This window comes from Oryctolagus cuniculus, chromosome 19, assembly GCF_964237555.1.
Source record: "Oryctolagus cuniculus chromosome 19, mOryCun1.1, whole genome shotgun sequence".
NCBI classification, from domain to species: Eukaryota; Metazoa; Chordata; class Mammalia; order Lagomorpha; family Leporidae; genus Oryctolagus; species Oryctolagus cuniculus.
Window position 1 is genome coordinate 31,757,084 of NC_091450.1, and position 20,393 is coordinate 31,777,476.

The window sequence follows — 20,393 nt, forward strand, 5'->3', positions numbered from 1 at the left end:
GGTTGCGAAGCAGAGTTGAGGTTGCTGGTGCGTTGCGACCCCTTAGCCACAGTCGCTGCCTGCACGGTGGGTGCCTTCAATAGTTGCATCATTTCATCCGGGAGCTCCATGTGGACTTCAAATTGCATTGTGCCTAAATGTCAGGGACCTTTCCTATTTGTGATTTATTTTCCTTGAATCTGAGTCGTAATAAATGCCAAGTTCCAAGTGCTTGCTTGTCTTCTGGTAAAATAAAAAATACAGTCAGTTTTATATTTAGGAAATAAATGCCTGACCATGACGGCAATTTGCAGGACACTGGCTTCCCTGAAGGGGCCTAGGCTTGGGCGTGGGATTGGCAGTGAGGTGGTAGATGGCACTGGGGAGGTGTGGCTGGAGGCTGTGGTGAAAATTGAGCACGTTGGTTTCAGAAGTATAACGAGCACATAGTGAAGTTTAGAACAGCACGGCCTGTGAGACACTGCTTGTGAAGGTGCAGTACGTGACTTCAGCTGCACGCGTGTTATAAAGTGTGCCTTGGGAGCTACTTTTCATTTATAATAATGAGGTGCTTGGTGTGTGTAATTGTGTCTAATGAGCACTAATGAGTTTGAGATCTGAATATCCTTATTAGAAAAGTTAATAGTATGGAATGTGTAATTACCAGGAAATTTTTTTTACACATTTTGGTTTAATTAAGTTGCTCTGCTAAGTATTTGAGTTGTTTATTATGGTTCCTCTGATGGATGACTGAAAATGTTACTGTTAGACAAAGTGCTCTGAATTTGAAAGGCTTTGTGATAGTGTGTGTGTGTGTGTGGTGTTTTTTTTGTTTTTTTTGTTTTTTTGTTTTTTTGTTTTTTTTTACAGGCAGAGTGGACAGTGAGAGAGAGAGAGAGACAGAGAGAAAGGTCTTCCTTTGCCGTTGGTTCACCCTCCAATGGCCGCTGCGGCTGGTGCGCTGCGGTCGGCGCACCGTGCTGATCCGAAGGCAGGAGCCAGGTGCTTCTCCTGGTCTCCCATGGGGTGCAGGGCCCAAGGACTTGGGCCATCCTCCACTGCACTCCCTGGCCACAGCGGAGAGCTGGCCTGGAAGAGGGGCAACCGGGACAGAACCCGGCGCCCCGACCGGGACTAGAACCTGGTGTGCCGGCGCCGCAGGTGGAAGATTAGCCTATTGAGCCGCGGCGCCGGCCGTGACAGTGTTTTAAATGAATTTCACAATCACATATTATAGTATCAACTTCGTCAGCTGCCTATTTTTAACATGACTCTAAAGTTCATGAAAGTTAAAATAATCTGTTAAGAATAAAGATACATATTGTAGCTTGAAGCTTCTGCTTTAAGGCACATACCACTGGTCTAGGGTATTTGTGTAGTCAGAGAGATTGATGGGTGGGTGGGTAGACAAATGGACAGATATATTGGTAAGTGGATTAACCTTGAAATGACCTAGGAGAGGCGAGTTTGGACTCTCCTCTCAGTTGATTTGGAGCCCTTTGCAGTGGCGTTCCCTGTGTGACACTGGTGTGCTTTCACCTGGAGTTAGCCATCTCGAGGGGCTGCTGCCGCAGGCCTGTGGCAGACATAGGAGGTGGTAACTGCGGAAGGCTGTGTGGGGAGCTGGCTCCTGTGTGTCAGTGATGCCAGGGTGGCACCCAGAGAAGTGAAAACTCCTGGAGAATTGCCAGGCCTCAGGGGATCCCTGAATTCCAACCAGGAGAGTGAGTCAGGAACAGATTCCCATGCTGTCCTGCTCAGGACGCCTGTGGGAGAGCCCTGTTCCCGCAGTGAGCCGGAGCGGCTCCTGCAGTCACTTCCCCCGCCCTGGCCACACGGTTGCCGCCTTCTAGTACTGGCTTCTTAGCACTGTAGACTTCACTCTGTGTTGACTTTCAGTAAGTGATCTCTGCGTTTTTATGGTCTGCTGCTTCCTAAGATGGAGGCAGGAACTTCCTTCAGCGTTTGGGTGCTCAGCTGCTGACAGGCCGGACCTGCGTGAGCTGGAGTCTTTGTTTAAGCACAGCTGCCGCCTCTAGCCTCGTGCTGCACATGTGTGGTCTCGATAAAACTGTTTTCTTCTCAGTAATTTTAATTTTTAAGCTTCCCTCTCTTGCTTACCTTTTTTTTTTTCCCCTTTGTCTGTCTGTCTGTTGTTCTAGCCATCCTGGGGTCTCCAGCTAGTGGAATTCAGAACACAATTGGCTCTGTTGGCACAGGGCAGCAGAACGCCACTTCTCTAAGTAACCCGAATCCCATAGACCCCAGCTCCATGCAGCGAGCCTACGCGGCTCTCGGACTGCCCTACATGAACCAGCCGCAGACGCAGCTGCAGCCGCAGGCTCCCGGCCAGCAACCAGCACAGCCCCCGACCCACCAGCAGATGCGGACCCTCACCCCTCTGGGTAGGTGCACCCGCCCTTGCGGGGACTCCGGGCGGCTGACAAGCCTTCAGGAAACAGCTAGGTTGTCCTAGCTTTTATCTCACAAGGCTACCTGCTTGTGAAGGGAGTAGCGTTTCCAAGCAAACCAGCGCATCTGGACACTTTGCAAACAGAGCCTGTCCTGGGGCTCCGCATCCCGAGTGGCGACTCAGGACCAAGGCTGCACTCCCGTGTGGGCCCGCAGCAGCTGTTGATTTGATGGAAAATTGACCGCGGAAGTGAGCAGCCTGAACTCGGACAGCTTGTCAACAGGAGCCTGAGAAACGTCTGTCTCCGGCTTCTAGTAGACCTGCCAGCCCGTGCTCACTTACGCTCACAGCTCTGCAATATTTTTTTGCCTTTTCTACATATTGTTACTTATTTTTCTTTAAATTGACATTATTCTTCTTATTATTACTGTTTTGAAAGGCTGAGAGGTAAGAGAAAAAGAGAAGATCTTTAATGTGCTGGTTCACTCACCAAATGCCCGCAACAGCCAGGAGGAGTGAGGCAGAATCCACAAGCCTGGAACTGCGTCCGTGTGGGGACCCAGCTGCCTGAGCCGTCACCTGCTGCCTCCTAGGGTGTGCATTCACAAGAATGGGGGTGGGCAGATGCTGTGGCACAGTAGGCTAAGTTTCACCTGTGGCACCAGCATCCCGTATGAGTGCCAGTTCGAGTCCTGGCTGCTCTTCAGTCCAGCTCTCTGCTAAGGCCTGGGAAAGCAATAGAAGATAGCCCAAGTGCTTGGGCCCCTGTACGTGTGTGGGACACCCGAAAGAAGCCCCTGCCTCCTGGCTTCAGATTGGCCCAGCTCTAGCCGTTGTGGCCATTTGAGAAGTAAACCAGCAGATGGAAGACCTTTCTCTCTGTTTCTCCCTCTATCTGTCTGTAACTCTTATCTCTCAAATAAATAAGTAAAAAATCTTTCAAAAAAACTGGAATTGGAGGCAGAGCTGGGGCTGAGACCCAGACGTTCTGAAGTGGGACGCGTGCGTCCCATGTGGCATCCTGGCTGCTGCACCAGGCGTCCAGCCCAGTAGTCCTGGAGATGGAGACGTGTGCTGACAGCGAGGTCTGTGAAGTGAGGCCTGTCGTGTCAGTCTCGTTCTTTCCCTAGAGTAAGTATGGTACACGTGAGGCCTGAGGCTGGATCCTGCTGTCACTCCACACCCAGGGATGGCCTCATTCGGAACAATGTTTTCTGAGTTTCAACTTGTTCTTACTTTAATAGGAAGCTTATAGACATTGGCTGTCTGTAGTGTGCTCCTGAACTTTATTTTTTGATATGCTTAATCAACAAAAAGTCACAAAGGCGTGGAGCAGGCCGGCCTGGTTGCCCAAGGTGTGCCTCTGGTGCAGCAGAATCCGAGCCGACGGCTGCAGCTGCTCACTGATGATCCCCAGAGCGGTCGTGCCGACAGCGCCAGGGCCCCAGACCTCCATGCAGTCACTGCTGACGCGCTGCGTGTCAGCCACCACTACCAAACCCGACACGTGACCATTGTAGTTCCTGTTTATCTGTTACCAGAACTTCTTAGAACTTGGGAGTTAATGCAGCTTTTTTTCGTTAAAGGAAATAACCCTATGAACATTCCAGCAGGAGGGATGACAACAGATCAGCAGCCACCAAACCTGATTTCAGAATCCGCTCTTCCAGCTTCCCTTGGAGCCACCAAGTAAGACCCGGTGCCAGGCAGCCTGTCCGACAGGCACAGAGTGCGCTGGCAGTCACGCACGACTGGCGTCCTCCCTCGGTGTGGCAGAGGAAGTGTGTTGAATGGGGTGACTGTGTGTAGAGAAGGAGAGTGCCGTTTCCTTCCTTTGCTCTCCCTCTCTTTGCATGACAGTGTATCTTAACATATTTTTAATTTATAGTCCTAGGTTTAATGTGCCACCAAATAAAGAGTTCAACAAGAAAAGTAGAAAGACAGCCGTTCAGCAGGAATCTAGACAGGGGCTTTCAGCAGGAATCAGTCTCAGGATGTCCTTTCACTCCTATACACTGCATTTTTTGTACTCTGTGTTTTCTTTTTTAAAATTAGGAATGTTGACTAGATGATAAACAGTTCAATTTATATATATATAGTAATGTAATATATACAGTCATATAATATATATGGATTAGCTGCTTCTCTGGCTAGAGAACCTTGCGCAGATGGAGTGTGACCGCGTCACTTCAGGAGGTGATGCCGTGTCCTGTCCCCCTCCTAGTCCTCTGATGAACGATGGCTCCAGCTCCAACATCGGGACCCTGAGCACCATACCCGCAGCGGCACCTCCTTCCAGTACCGGGGTGCGGAAAGGCTGGCACGAGCACGTCACTCAGGACCTGCGGAGCCATCTGGTTCACAAGCTGTACGTGGTATCCGTGCTTCGCTTCCCGTGGCTGATGGCGGTGGGATGATCTTGCAGTTTGGTGGATTGTGATTTTTGTTCTTGAGTGGCCCACTGGTCCCCGGGTGGCAAAGTCAGGTGCTTATTTTAGAGAGCATGGTGCCGAGTGCCGTGGAAAGGCCGGGGATTCCTGAGTGTAGTGCTGGCTCTCCGTGGACAGGGGCATCAGAAAGAGCAGGCTTGCCTTGGCTTGGCTCTGCAGAAGGCACGACCTGCAGTCCGTGTCAGCTGGGCAGAGCACCCCAGTGCTGTCTGAGCTGTGGGACTAGTTTAGGAGCTTCGCCGTATTTCATGGCTCAAGCTTGTATTGGTGGAGACCCCTAAGAACTGGAGTGTACCCGGCTGGAGGGGTGCCGAGGGAATGACAGCACTGTCACGTGGTTAGCACGCTGAAGGTTAGGAGTTGGCTTTCTTGAGATAGCTACTGTATGTTGAAGTTAATCAGCTAGATTCTCACCGAGGTTATTTTTCTTTTTTTTCCTGGTAATAAATAGTTTAAGGTCAGGAATTTGAGCTCATGTTATTCTAGAAGAAATGCAGCACATATTTTTTCATACCCAGATATTGCTGTGTTTGACATACAGATCGAGTGCATTGGTCAGGATAGCTTCCAGGGAGTGTCTGGCTTGTGTGTGCGTGTACTAGGCGAGAGATACCTGAGGTTCCTCCCAGCTCTGCTGCTCCTGTAGGTGCACGATGCTGCTCTGTGCTTCTCGTGTGACTGCATTGAAAGCAGGTTGATAGCTTGTGTTGTCCTTTCAGTGTCCAAGCCATCTTCCCAACACCTGATCCCGCAGCCCTCAAGGATCGCCGCATGGAGAACCTGGTCGCCTATGCGAAGAAGGTGGAAGGGGACATGTATGAGTCTGCCAACAGCAGGGTAGGCCGCCTGCCACAGGGCCACCTGACTGCAGCCCTTCAGTAGAGACAGCTGTGTCTGTGTCTGTGTGGTCAAGGGGGATGCCTCACCGTGAGGACACTGACCAGGGAGACTTCCCACCTAAGACATGAGGCTCCTGCACAGCTCCCTCTGTGAGCCGCGGGTGTGACCGCTGCAGTAGGAAATGGGCATAGGGAGTTGTCTCGGGTCTGTGGGCTGCCCTTTTCTTGGTGGGTGGTATTGATGGTAATCGCGTTGTTGCCAGTGTCAGCGAGTATCCGTGGAGAGATCAGTCACGGAGTCCTGCTGTCTGAGAGCCCTCCAAGGTCCCAGGAGGCAGCCTGGATTTGGACCTTCGGTTGATCAGCTGTGTTGGATGCTCTACTCATCTTTACCAATGCACTTTAAAAAACTTCGTAGTTTGTTAGAACATGCAAAAAAATCACGTGTGGTTTCACAGTTTTAACTGGTTAATATTGAATCTTCTTGCTTTTTAGGATGAATACTATCATTTATTAGCAGAGAAAATCTACAAGATACAGAAAGAACTAGAAGAAAAGCGGAGGTCACGTTTACATAAGCAGGGCATCTTGGGTAACCAGCCAGCCTTACCAGCCCCTGGGGCTCAGCCCCCCGGGATGCCACCGACACAGCCTGTCAGGCCTCCAAGTAAGACTGCGTGCCCTTCTGCCCGCCCTTAGCCTGCGTGCTGGGTTTGTGTTGCGTTTGTGAGAGTGTGGAGTTGTGTTCTCCCAGAGCGTGCCCCTCAGAGCTGTTTGTGAGGTTGTGGCTGTGACCACCTGCCTTGGGCTATATGGGATGCTGAGTTTCTGTTGTGGGAAGCCCGTAGAGGATTCGCTGGCCATCAGAACATCAGTGCTTTTGCATCTGTTGAATGTTTTGTCCTTGAAGTTTGAAGTCCTTCATAGGAATTTCGCCGTTCCTAATTCAAGGATTATTTTAAATAACCAGGGTTTGTTTTTGTTTGCTGTTACAGATGGGCCCCTGTCCCTGCCAGTGACCCGCATGCAGGTTTCCCAAGGTATTTATCTGTCTGTAAAGCGTACTGCATGTGACATTCAAGTCGTACACTGGTCACAGTGCTTTCCCCTCCCCTGTGGAGTTCTTCTTCTCTTCTTGGCGTTGCTTTTAGCTAAGGAGCACAGCTTAGTTCTGTGGGTAGTGTGGCGGTTGTACTGGGACGTTGGCAGAGTGTAGGGAAGGTCTCCAGGGAGGTCAGAAGTGGGTTTGGAGGGCCAGCGTGAATCCAGGGTGGAGACTCCACCTCTGCGTGCCTGAGTTTGGTGCTTGGCTCTGGCTCTCGACTCCAGCTTCTTGCTCGTGAGAATCCTCGGGGTAGTGGTACTGGCTCACAGTACTGGGTCTCTGCAGCCAGCCCCTGGCGACTGGTACTGGGCTTCCAAGTGCGATTGTGACCTAGCCCCGTCCTTACCCTGGCTGATAAATTAAGCCTAATTACCGGCCGGTGCCGTGGCTCAATAGGCTAATCCTCTGCCTGCGGCGCCGGAACCCCGGGTTCTAGTCCCGGTCGGGGCACCAGATTCTGTCTCAGTTGCTCCTCTTCCAGGCCAGCTCTCTGCTGTGGCCAGGGAGTGCAGTGGAGGATGGCCCAAGTGCTTGGGCCCTGCACCCGCATGGGAGACCAGGAGGAAGCACCTGGCTCCTGGCTTCGGATCAGCACGATGCGCCGGCCACGGTGGCCATTGGAGAGTGAACCAACGGCAAAGGAAGACCTCTCTCTCTGTCTCTCTCTCTCACTGTCCACTCTGCCTGTCAAAAAAAAAAAAAAAAAAAAAGCCTAATTACCTAACTGAAGTAGAAAATTAGCATTTTTCTTTTTTATTTATTTATGTATTTATTTGACAGGCAGAGTTATAGACAGTGAGAGACAGAAAGGTCTTCCTTCCATTGGTTCACCCCCCAAATGGCCGCCACGGCTGGTGCTGCGCTGATCTGAAGCCAGGAGCCAGGTGCTTCCTCCTGGTCTCCCATGGGGTGCAGGGCCCAAGCACTTGGGCCATCCTCCACTGCATTCCCGGGTCACAGCAGAGAGCTGGACTGGAAGAGGGGCAACTGGGACTAGAACCCGGCGCCGGCCCGCATTTTTCTTTTTTAATTGGACGGAGGAACATTCTTCTGAGAGAAGCCTTGTAAGGGAGGGAGGAAGCATTTCCGTTTCCGAGGACTCAGGTGGAGGATGTGGAACCAGTCCTCGTATGGGGGTGCTGTTTCTGGGACGTCTTTAAAGGTAGTGCTGAGGAATGCGCCCATGCGTGGCGGTTGTTGGCCTCTGAGGCAGTGTTCGGGACACCCCTCCCAGGCATTCCAACAAGGACTCTGTGAGATTCCCCGTGCCTGCCCATGACGAACTGGAACTGCCATCTTCGGAGAATAGAAGTTACAGAATTGTTGTAGAAAGTTAGAACTAGAAGTGGCCTGGCGCCTCTCATCCGCTGGCAGTCTCTCTGTGTGACAGCTGACTCCTGGGCACTTTGTAAATGCTCAGAGCGCTTACAAATAAAAATGGGGCTCGCGTCTGGCACCGTTGCCTAAGAAGAAACGCAAGCCTGTGGTGGAGCTCGGAAGCCTTGGGGTGCTGGGAGCCTGCTGCTCAGCAGTGGGGATGGGACCTCAGACGCTTGCCTGGCTCTTAAGAAACAGAGAGGGTGAGGGCAGCGAGGCCTAGGTCGGGTCCTTGGGCCTTCTCCCTTGCCTGCACCTCCTCATGTCTTTGGTTACTTTGTGGCTCTCTGTGATGTGCTGCCCTCCGGATTGGGCCTCAGCCTCCTTCATTTCACCTGACCCTGCGCCGGCACTCGCTGCACCCAGTACCACCCTCACCACCACCACGTGGATGCCTCTTCCTTGCTCATTACCTGGGTGACTGCCTGCCAGCTGGGGAGATGGCATGAGTCCCATCTTGTTTTACTTAGCATTTACTTGGCGAGTTGTAATTTTGTCTTCCTGTGAGTGTTTTTGCTAATGAACTGTTATGGGTGCCTTTACAGGGATGAATTCATTTAACCCAATGTCCTTGGGGAATGTCCAGTTGCCGCAAGCACCCATGGGACCGAGGGCAGCCTCCCCCATGAACCACTCGGTGCAGATGAACAGCATGGGCTCCGTCCCAGGGGTAAGCGCTCCTCCTGCAGCCCCAGCTCGAGCAGGCTGCTCTCGTCGGGGCTCTTGCCAGGTTGACTTGGCCTCGTTTCCTCCATCTCTGTCGGTTTTTCATCTTCATTACTACAGCGAGAATCGCTTGGCTGTTAATTTTATTGGAATAGTGAATTCATAAGAATTCACAGCTTTGTTGGGAGGTGAGTTCTGAGGATGGAGCAGTAGCCTTAGATTTGGCCCCAGGGAGTTGTCAGTGTCTGTAGACTTGAGCTCCCCCTCCGAGGCTGCTTGTCAAGCACTTTGAGACCTAATGAAGCTCAGCTTGAGCGTCACAGGACGCGATGCTGTAGGTTGCTCTGAGAACAGTTGGAAGTTGGCTCACTTGAGAGGTTGATTAAAAAAGCCTATAAAGTGCCCAGAATCTGGGCAGGTCTTAGTGTGCAGTGGTGATGGGGGTGGGGGGTGGGACATGGGCACCACATGTGGTGGGGCATGGTGCAGTGGTCATGGGGTGGGGCATGCACTGTTCCTCTAGGCTGCGGCCCTCAGCGTCACCAGTGTGGCTCTCATGGTTCTGGTTGTCTCGTAGATGGCCATTTCTCCTTCTCGAATGCCCCAGCCTCCGAACATGATGGGTGCACACGCCAACAACATGATGGCCCAGACGCCCACTCAGAACCAGTTTCTTGCGCAAAACCAGTTCCCGTCATCGAGTGGGGCGATGAGTGTGAACAGTGTGAGCATGGGGCAGCCGACGGCCCAGGCCGGAGTGGCGCAGGTACGTTCACTGTGGACCTGAGCCTGTTGTGCTTCATGGAAATTGGAACTGTAGGATATGCATGTTTTTAAGATTGATTTATTTATTTGAAAGAGTAAACAGAGAGAGAAGGAGAGTCAGCGAGAGAGAAAGAGAGGTCTTCCATCCGATGGTTCACTCCCCAATCAGCCGGAGTTGTGCTGATCCAAAGCCAGGAACCAGGAGTGTCTTCAGGGTCTCCCACATGGGTGCAGGGGCCCAAGGACTTGGGCCACCTTCTACTCCTTTCGTATGGGACGTCGGCACTGCAGGTGGCGGCTTTACCCACTGCGCCACAGTGCGGCCCCCAGCATGTCATTATCTGAAGTCAGCATCTTTGATCTGTCGTTCTTGTCTTGTCTGTGACTCCTCTTACCCTTTCTGGGTATACCTCATGCAAAACTGAAACAGATTATGATTTTTTTTTATATTTGGGTTTTTGGTTATTGTTTTTTTTGTTTTTTATTTGTATATCTTTTTTTATTTTATTTTATTTTTTATTTTTTTGACAGGCAGAGTGAGAGAGAGAGACAGAGAGAAAGGTCTTCCTTTTGCCGTTGGTTCACCCTCCAGTGGCCACCACGGCTGGCGCGCTGCGGCCGGTGCACCACGCTGATCCGATGGCAGGAGCCAGGTGCTTCTCCTGGTCCCCCATGGGATGCAGGGCCCAAGCACTTGGGCCATCCTCCACTGCACTCCCTGGCCACAGCAGAGAGCTGGCCTGGAAGAGGGGCAACCGGGACGGAATCCGGTGCCCCAACCGGGACTAGAACCCAGTGTGCTGGCGCCGCTAGGTGGAGGATTAGCCTATTGAGCCACGGCGCCAGCCTGAGACATTGGGATTTCTAAAAGGGGAGTGAAAAAGGCCCCAGGATTCTGTGTCTTTCAGTTGCCAAGATGAGGTTAAGCCAGCAGACTTATGTTATTATTATCCCCTTCTTTGAGAAAAGTCTTTTTAATCAACCCAAGGCTAGAAATTATTATCTCTTGTTACTGCTTCTGTATTTGTTTTTGTTTTGTTAAAACTGGCTAAATCTTCCAAGGAAGATAAAATTCATGTTTTAATTTTTTAACATGAAGTAATACCGAACAAGTCATTAAGCACGTTAAACTCACTAAGTGATTACTAATTATTAATTTTGCGTAATATTTCATTGCTTTGAAACAGGGATCAGCATACCTTCATTAGAAAATACTGAGTACTTTGAGCTTTGCTGGCCACACAGTTTTAGCTCTAATTATTCAGCCCTGCTGCTATCAAAGAAGCAACCATAGACCATGCAGAAGTGAATGGGTATGGGGGCTGGTGCTGTGGTGCAGTGGGTTAATGCCCTGGCCTAAAGTGCCAGCATCCCATATGGGCACTGGTTCGAGACCTGGCTGCTCCACTTCCTGTCCAGCTCTCTGCTGTGGCCTGGGAAAGCAGTGGAAGATGGCCCAGGACCTTGGGCCCCTGCACTCTGGGGGAGACCGGGAGGAGGCTTCTGGCTCCTGGCTTCTGATCGGCACAGCTCTGGCCGTTGCGGCCATCTGGGGAGTGAACCATCGAATGGAAGACCTCTCTCTCTTTTTGCCTCTCCTCTCTCTGTGTAACTCTGACTTTCAAATAAATAAATAAATCTTTAAAAAAAAAAAAGTGAATGGGTATGGCTGTGTTGCAAGAAAACTTTTATTTATTGGAACAAAAGCTGGCTGCTCTGGGGCCCTGAACCATAGTTTTATCAACTTCTGTTTGGGACAGTCGCACAGAATCTGTTTTTAAAAGGTCCTCAGACATTTCTGAAGGGTCTCCCCAGTGGTGAGCCACTGCACTGAACCATTTTGGTGTTCCAGTAACCTTTTCTTAAAAAAAGAAACTCCTTTCTCTGCGTTCCAGTCTCGATGGACACTGTGGAACATGAAGCTCATGAATAGAGAGTGATAGGCATTTGTTGAAGGCAGGAGATTTGACAGTTATTTTAGTTACATAGATGGAAGCAGAAACATTTGTAGTGTTAACTTTATCGGGAAGTACACACTCAGATGCAGCTCGATGAATTTTTACAAATGCAACATTGTGTGAAACCAGCAGACCTTATTTTGAAGCCATGATTAAGATGTTCATGCATTTAAGTCTTCGAGTGTATTACTGTATTTTCAAGTAGGGAAGGAACTTGAACGTGCTGTGTGTGTTTGCTTCCCTCAGGGGCAGGTGCCTGGTGCTGCTCTCCCTAACCCTCTGAACATGCTTGGGCCCCAGACCAGCCAGCTGCCCTGCCCTCCAGTGACGCAGTCACCATTGCACCCGACGCCACCTCCTGCCTCTGCGGCCGCTGGCCTGCCGTCTCTGCAGCACCCGCCGCCACCTGGCATGACACCGCCCCAGCCAGCGGCACCTGCTCAGCCATCGACCCCTGTGTCGTCTTCCGGGCAGACGCCTACCCCGACTCCTGGCTCCGTGCCCAGTGCTGCCCAAGCACAGAGCACCCCCACGGTGCAGGCAGCATCCCAGGCCCAGGTGACCCCACAGCCTCAAACCCCGGTGCAGCCCCCGTCTGTGGCCACTCCCCAGTCATCGCAGCAGCAGCCGACACCTGTGCATGTGCAGCCTCCCAGCACACCGGTGAGCCTTCTCCCTCTGCTCCTCAGGCCGGGCCCTTAGGTGTTGTGCTGCCACCCTGCGCACCCTGAGCACGTGTGTCCCACGTGGGGCTGCAGTGACTCCCAGCTGTGGCTGCTGAGGCTGTGTGGCAGGAGACGACTTGGTGTCCTCCCTAGCCCTGTGATTAGACGAGTGTGCACAGTCAGTGTGTGTTAAGAAATCGCCAAGGAGTCACATGTAGAACTTTATGGGGCCAGTGAGGCGCCTCTGCCTGCGCTCGACGGGTGTCCTGCAAGCTCTTGGGGTGTGTCTGCTGATGCTGTGTGGGGTTGTCTCTGCCTCAGCCTGTTTTTATGAAGAGGCAGCTCCAGGTTTGTACCTCCTGTGGCTCAGGACTGCCTCTCCCATGGTGGGGACAGTGGCAGGGTGATCACAGCTGTGCACCAGGCCTGCCGGAGATACCCTTCCAGGCTGGACAGCCTTCACTAGCCCTGACCTCAGGCTGAGTCCATCCCTGCCACCGCCTTCATCCACGTTCTCACGGAAATCTTAGAGTCCCTTTTCTTACCATTCTAACCTCTACCCCCTACTTCCCAAAGCATGCCAGATTCAGCCATGTAGGTGCTGAGGGTGTTCATTTATACAGTGGCAAAGTCAATCCCAGCAGTAGTCCCCGTGTGACGTGAGGGAAATGCGCTTATTTGCTTTTACTCTTTATCTTTCATTTATTTAAAACTGTTGGATAAGTCTATGAAAATTGTTAATTTTTTTGTGATTCTTTTTCTTTACTCTTTGTGTATGTGCCCCCTCTCCAGGGTGCCTTGATTAACTCAGGTGTTAAGTGGGGTCCTTGATTCCCCCCCCCTTATATACTTGGATATTTGTGAACATAAACACTACTGACTGTTGAAGGACATTGTTCTTTGTTTTTGGTTGTTTGTTTTGTTTTGGTTTGGTTTTTTTTAAGATTTATTTATATTTGAAAGTCAAAGTTAGCAGAGAGTGAGAGAAAGACATCTTCCATGTGCTGGTTCACTCCCCAAATGGCCAAACTCCGGAACCAGGAGCTTCATGGTGCAGGGGCCCGATGACTATGGGCCGTCCTCTGCTGCCTTCCCAGGCGCATTAGCAAGGAGCTGGATCAGAAGGGGAGCAGCCAGGACTTGAACTGGTGCCTACACTACCATTGTAGGCAGTGGCTTAACCCATTATGCCGCAACATCAGCCCTGGGAATTGTTTTTTGTTTTTGTTTTTAAGATTTATTTTATTTATTTGAAAGATATAGCTACTGGGGCTGGTGCTGTGGTGCAGCAGGTTAAAGCCCCAGCCTATAGCGCCGGCATCCCATCTGTGCGCCGGCTGCTCCTCTTCTGATCCAGCTCTCTGCTATGGACTGGGAGAGCAGTAGAAGAAGGCCCAAGTCCTTGGGCCCCTACATACCCACATGGGAGACCTAGAAGAAGCTCCTGGCTCTTGGCTTCGGATCAGCACATTTGGGGAGTGAACTAACGGAATGGAGGACCTCTCTCTGTAACTCTTTCAAATAAATAAAATAAATCTTAAAAAAAAAAAAAAAGTTACAGAGAGAGGTAGAGACAGAGAGAGAGGTCTTCCATCTGCTGGTTCACTCCCCAGATGTCTGCAACGTCTGGAGCTGCACCAGTCTGAAGCCAGGAGCTTCTTCCAGGTCTCCCGCGTGGGTGCAGGGGCCCATATGGAACGTGGTGCTGCAGGCCAGGACTTTTACCCGCTGTGTTACAGCGCCGCTTCCCGGGCATTGATTTTAAAAGCCGAGGTTCTCTGACTCAAAAGTAGAAGTTGATTATTTTATGCCCAAATGTAGAAAAGCTCTGTTCTTCCATCTCTGCATTCTTAAATTTGTTTCTGACTGATGATGGCTTCCTCTAGAACTCACTCCTACCCGTTCTTGGGTTCTCTCAAACAGGGATGCCTGTTAGGTTAGCACTGTGAAGTGTTTTGAGGAATAGCAGAGTTCTGGGTCACCTGTCAGGTCTGGTTTGCAGAGACGAATGATTCCGGTTTCTTTCTTCACAGCTTTCCCAGGCAGCAGCCAGCATTGATAATAGAGTTCCCACACCTTCGTCCGTGGCCAGTGCGGAAACCAGCTCCCAGCAGCCGGGGCCCGATGTCCCTGTGCTGGAAATGAAGGCCGAGGTGCAGGCCGAGGATGCCGAGCCCGACCCTGGGGAACCCAAAGGGGAGCCTCGGTCTGAGGTGGGTGCTGCTGCTCCAGGGGAGGGCGGCGGCTGTGTCCAAGCCCAGCCCGTGTCCTCTAGAAAGATGGGAGTCGGTCTGCCAGGGCTGGTGCTGGACTTCACTGTGACATTCTGTATGTTTCTTCGTGAGAAATACATTGAAGAGATTGGCTGTTCACTTTATATGTATAGAAAGAGGAAGGTGAGGAGAGAGAGAGAGATGTTCCATCCACTGATTCTCTCACCAGGTGACCTCAATTCTAGGGCTGGGCCAGGCCTAAGACAGGTGCCAGGAGCTTCTTCTAGGTCTCTCATGTAGCTGCAGAGACCCAAGCACTTGCCATCTTCAGCTGCTTTTCCAGGCACACTAGAAGGGAGCTGGTACAGAAGTGGAGCAGCTGGGACAGGACCCAGTGCTCATATAGGATGCTGGCCTCTGAGCAACGGCCTCTGATCAAAGCTGTTTCCTTCCACCTCCTGGAAGCATCTACGTAGGACACCAAGCATGTGCAAGCTTTTTAAAAGCACTTCATGTTAGCAGTTTTTTAGAATCGGGGGCCTGTGGGACTGTGTTAAAGTGAATGAAGACCAATATTGCTTTCCTCTTGGGAAAAAACAGGAATGATAACACAACTCTGACTAGGAAGAGGACTCAGCAAAGGCCACATCGTTGTTGTTGTTGTTTAAGATTTATTTGATTTATTTGAACTTTGGAGTGACAGAGAGAGGTAGAAAAAGGTCTTCTGCCCACTGGTTCACTCCCAAACGGCTGCAACAGCCGGAGCTGAGTGCTGATTCAAAACACACAGCTCTGCTTCTTTTTTTTTTTTTTTTTTTTTTTTTAAAGATTTATTTTATTTATTTGAAAGGAAAGAGTTACAGAAAGAGGTAGAGACAGAGACAGGTCTTCCATCCGTTGGTTCACTCCCTAGATGGCCGCAACAGCCGGAGCCACACTGATATGAAGCCAGGAGCCTCTTCCAGGTCTCCCACGTGGGTGCAGGGGCCCAAGGGCTTGGGCCATTCTGTGCTGCTTTCCCTGGCACATTAGCAGGGAGCTGGATCGGAAGTGGAGCAGCTGGGACTCAAACCAGCACCCATATGGGATGCTGACACTGCGGGCCAGGGCTTTAACCCACTGTACCGCAGTGCTGGCCCCGCCCACCTAGATTTAAGAGCCTTGCGTTAAGACTGAGTGACAATCAAGGTCTTTGCTGTTCACGAGTCATCTGTAATTCTGTTTTCTTAAGGTGATGGAGGAGGATTTGCAGGGCTCCTCCCAAATTAAAGAAGAAACAGATTCTACAGAGCAGAAACCAGAACCAATGGAAGTGGATGAAAAGAAACCCGAAGTAAAAGTGGAAGCTAAGGAGGAAGAAGAGAGCAGCACCAATGGGACGGCCTCGCAGTCAACATCCCCTTCACAGCCACGCAAGAAAAGTAGGTCTTTGGCTCTGTGACCCGTGCGCGGTGCTTCCACACTGGGGATTGACAGCTACAGCAGACCAATAATCCTGTGTTGCTTGGCCTGCCATTCCTCACGCTGCACTCCTTAGCAGTGGTGTGGGCTGGGCCCTGTGTGCGCAAGCCCTGAGCCGCCTTCCTGAGAGGCTGCCCACAGTGCACGGCTGGCTTTAGACAGGTTGGCCCTGGAGGTACAGGGAACGTGCCTTGGGTCATCCAGCAGGCAGAGGAGTTGGGGCTGACTCGCGCTGTGGGAGCACCAGTGATGGGCTCGCGGGGCAGAGCAATTTCAAGGAAGTGGCCACTGTGTGCACTTGACTGGGCAGGGGTGAGGGTGGTTTCTGCTGGTACCTTGAGGAGTCCCGGCTGCTGGAGCACACGGCGGGATCATGCCTGGTGATGTGGGTGCTGGGCAGGGTCGGGAAGCTTTGGGATCTTAGATGTGTGGAGTGATCCAGCCGCGCAGTGGCAGGTGAACAGACCCAGCCCATTTGGGTTGCATCCAGAGTGTCTCTTGAACCTGAGCACTGTGGGATGGGAGAAGGGTCAGGGCTGCTGGCGACACGTCGAGGAGAGTGTCTCTTGGACCTGAGCACTGTGGGATGGGAGAAGGTTCAGGGCTGCTGGCGACACGTCGAGGAGAGGTTTCGGAGAGAATGTGGAGGGGGAGCTGCGAGATGCTGGAGCACAGCTGGCTTCAGGCCTGCTCTTGGTCTTGACAGTTGGAGACCCCAGAGCTTCTGTTCGTGTGGATTGCCTGTCCCTGTTCACTCTCCTAGAAGTCACTTGAGGGGGTACAGCTTCTGTGTGTTTGCCATACGTAACACACTTTATGAAAACTACCTTCTAAAATGAGAGTAGTGATGTTGCTCTACCATTTTGTTTCTCTCTGACGAAGTTAGGGACGCAGCTGGGTCTGACCTGGCCCTCAGTTGTTTTGTGAAGCAAAGAGGGTTTTAGTGCCCTTCAGGTCATTGTGGATATCTGCTTTGATACTTCAAGTGGGACTTATCTTTTCTCTTTTTGTTAAAATTCATGTATTCACTTGAAAGGCGGAATTAAAGACTGACACAGAAGGGTTCACTCTCCAAACGGCTACATTGCCCGAGGCTGGGCTGGATCTCCAGTGTGGGTGGCGGGGGCCCAGGCAGGATTCAGACCAGAGCTCTGATGTAGGGTGCTGGTGTCACAGGCGGCAACTTGACCTGCGGCACCACAGCGCCAGCCGGGCGGTGATTGGAGAAGGCCGCTTGCTGCGTGGAGTCTGAGCCCACAGCAGTGAATTTTTGTGCTTTCTATGACTGGAACACACTGGCCCATCTTGCATTTTGAAGGATCTTTTGTGTTTGGGTGATTTTTTTTTTGGAGGGGAGGGGTGTGACATCATCCTTAGGTCATCTGAAAAGTACTAGTTTTGTGATTTATGTAGATTTTTTAAGATTTATTTATTTATTTGGAATGCAGGGTTACAGAGAGGTTGAGACAGAGAGAGAGGGGTCTTCCATCTGCTGGTTCACTCCCCAGATGGCCTCAATGGCCGGAGGAGCTGCGCTGATCCGAAGCCAGGAGCCAGGATCTTCTTCCAGGTCTCCCATGCGGATGCAGGGGCCCAAGGATTTGGGCCATCTTCTGCTGCTTTCCCAGGCCACGGTAGAGAGCTGGATTGGAAGAGGAGCAGCTGGGGCTTGAACCAGCACCCATATGGGATGCTGGCACTACAGGTGGGGGCTTTACTTGCTATGCCACAGCGCCGGCCCCCTGTAGATTTTCTTTCTTTATTTTTTTTGTTAAAGATTTTATTTATTTATTTGAGAGGTAGAATTACAGACAGTGAGAGGGAGAGACAGAGAGAAAGGTCTTCCTTCTGTTGGTTCACTCCCCAAATGGCCGCAACGGCCAGAGCTGTGTGTATCTGAAGCCAGGAGCCAGGTGCTTCTTCCTGGTCTCCCATGCGGGTGCCAAGGACCAAGCCCTTGGGCTGTCTTCTACTGCTTTCCCAGGCCATAGCAGAGAGCTGGATCGGAAGAGGAGCAGCTGAGACTAGAACTGACGCCCATATAGGATGTCAGTGCCACAGGTAGAGGATTAACCTACTGCACCATGGCGCCGGCCCCACCCCCTATAGATTTTCTAAAGGTTGACGTGTTTCACTATCAAGTATAGAAAAACTCTGTTCATTATTATCACCATCGGTCTTCAAGCAAATCTTAGGAACGTAGAGGCGCTGTCAAGCCCCGTGGCAGATGGAAGTCTTCCCAGACTCTTCATTGTGGATGAAAGCCCACATTTTGTCATTGGCAACAAACACTGTCAGTTGTTCAAATGTGGCATGACTATTTTTTTTCTGAATAGTTGTTAAAAATACGTAAAATCCATTCTTAGTTCCTGGGCTGCACAGAAGCGAGCAGCAGGCCAAATGTGGCATGTTGGTCATTGTTTGCTAGTCCTTCATCTGGAAGAATGGAAAACCTATTGATGAAACGATTGTTTTCTTATAAAGAGTTATGCAGGCCGGCGCCACGGCTCACTAGGCTAATCCTCCACCTACGGCGTCGGCACCCCGGGTTCTAGTCCCGGTCGGGGCGCCGGATTCTGTCCCGGTTGCCCCTCTTCCAGGCCAACTCTCTGCTGTGGCCAGGGAGTGCAGTGGAGGATGGCCCAGGTCCTTGGGCCCTGCACCCCATGGGAGACCAGGAGAAGCAACTGGCTCCTGCCATCGGATCAGCGTGGTGCGCCGGCCGCAGTGGCCACTGGGGGATGAACCAACGGAAAAGGAAGACCTTTCTCTCTGTCTCTCTCTCTCACTGTCCACTCTGCCTGTCCAAAAAAAAAAAAAAAAAAGTTACGCAGATAACCAAATGCCGCTTCGTCTCTGTGTAAAGCAGATTGGTGGAAGCCAGGACACCTGGGGGCGCCCAGGTCTGCCAGTGCTGGTGTGTCGCGTGGGGGCCGAGCGTGGGTTTTTTACTGCACGCCTGCACCCGCTGGCCTCCGAGGGTGCTGTGCAGCCAGGTGTCCTGGAGACAGGATGGCTGCTGGGGATGCTCAGGAGACTCCGTCAGCCCTGGCTGATGAGAGTCTAAAGTGAGAGTGTAGAGTTGCATTTAACTCCTGTAACTCTCAGCTGTTACTCTTTCTAGGATTCAACAAGTTAGACTCTGGTACTCTCCCCCAACTCCCTGCAGTGAGGACTGGCCTGAGTGCCCTATGCAAGCCACTTAGTGGAACTTTATAGTATCTTTATTTTTTTAAAGATTTACTGACTTGTTTGAAAGAGTTGCACAGTGAGGAAGGGAGATGCCTTCCACCCCTTTGGTTCACCTACCAAATGCTCACCATGGTGACAGAGAGCATTCTGGGTGAAAGTGAGCATGGCCACAAGCTCCATCTGGGTCTCCCACGAGAGTGGCAGGGTCCCATCATGATCTTGAGCCTCCCAGGGTGCTCAGCAGCAGGAACCCGGATCAGCAGTGGCGGCAGCACTGCCCGCACTCTTCAACAGTGATGCAGGCGTCCCATGTGCACCGCAGTGCCCACCATCATCTGAATTCTACATTAATTTCCCAAGTATCTGTTGTAGAGAATCTTTTAAAGATATGAAAAACACAAGAAAATTTGCATCACTTAAAACCTAAGTCGCGGCCGGCGCTGCAGCGTAGTGGGCTCAGCACTGCACCCACCTGGTGCCAGCATCCCATATGGGTACCAAGTGTGAGTTCCGGCTGCTCCGCTTCCGATCCAGCTCTCTGTTACGGCTTGGGAGGGCAGTAGGAGATGGCCCAAGTGCTTTGGCCCCTGCATCCTCATGGGGGACCTGAAAGAAGCTCCTGGCTTCGGAGCAACCCAGCTCCAGACATTGCAGCCATTTGAGGAATGAACTACCGGATGGAAGGCCTCTCCCTCTATCTCTCCCTCTGTCTGTAACTCTGCCTCTCATAAATAAATAAATCTTTTTTAAAAAAATTGTTTTGAAGTAAAATGTCAATCAGACCTCCTTTGACGCACGTGCTCCGAGTAGTTTTCCTCCAGGGAAGAGTGTGGAGCCAGGCCGATGGTGCCGTTCACCAGCACAGACGTGCTGTGTTCGTGCGGGTTTGTGGGAGTGCACCCTCTTAGGTGTTTGGCAGCCTGCGTTCATACCTGAGCTGTCAGAAAGCACGCTAGGAAACGGGACAGTTCAGGAGTCAGAGAAATAGCCGTGGTCAGTGAGGGAGTGAGCAGTGCAGAACGTGCAGAGAAGTGCTCATTTCTTCGCTCTGTTACCGAGTGTTTTTGTGTATAAATAGTTTGCAGTTGATAGCCATTTGTCTCAAGTAGCCTAAATTTTAATTCGGTGAAGCACAGGATAGGGTTGTCAGAGTAACTTTTAAGGTCCCTTCCAGTGCAATGGCTTTGTTTGACAGTGACACCGGTACTGGAGTTAGCTTGTGTCTGTGTCCCACCATGGAACCCTTTGGTTGAAGACGCAGACTCCTCGAAGCTGTGTGTTGCCTCATGGTCTGGAAGCAGGTTTTTGAA

The 20,393-nt window shown here is 51.4% G+C and overlaps 1 protein-coding gene across 3 annotated transcripts in view; it reads left to right on the plus strand.

Annotated features, from left to right (window-relative positions):
- CREBBP (CREB binding protein) overlaps window positions 1-20,393 on the plus strand; it is a 134,692-nt gene that overhangs the window by 89,174 nt on the left and 25,125 nt on the right. For all 3 annotated transcript variants that reach the window (XM_051836278.2, XM_070063983.1, XM_070063984.1), the window contains 11 exons: window positions 2,142-2,384; window positions 3,979-4,081; window positions 4,617-4,760; window positions 5,562-5,679; window positions 6,177-6,348; window positions 6,677-6,721; window positions 8,709-8,833; window positions 9,407-9,595; window positions 11,799-12,215; window positions 14,251-14,430; window positions 15,662-15,851. In XM_051836278.2, coding sequence (XP_051692238.2) covers window positions 2,142-2,384; window positions 3,979-4,081; window positions 4,617-4,760; window positions 5,562-5,679; window positions 6,177-6,348; window positions 6,677-6,721; window positions 8,709-8,833; window positions 9,407-9,595; window positions 11,799-12,215; window positions 14,251-14,430; window positions 15,662-15,851 — 1,926 coding nt within the window. The remainder of the gene's footprint in view (window positions 1-2,141; window positions 2,385-3,978; window positions 4,082-4,616; window positions 4,761-5,561; window positions 5,680-6,176; window positions 6,349-6,676; window positions 6,722-8,708; window positions 8,834-9,406; window positions 9,596-11,798; window positions 12,216-14,250; window positions 14,431-15,661; window positions 15,852-20,393) is intronic.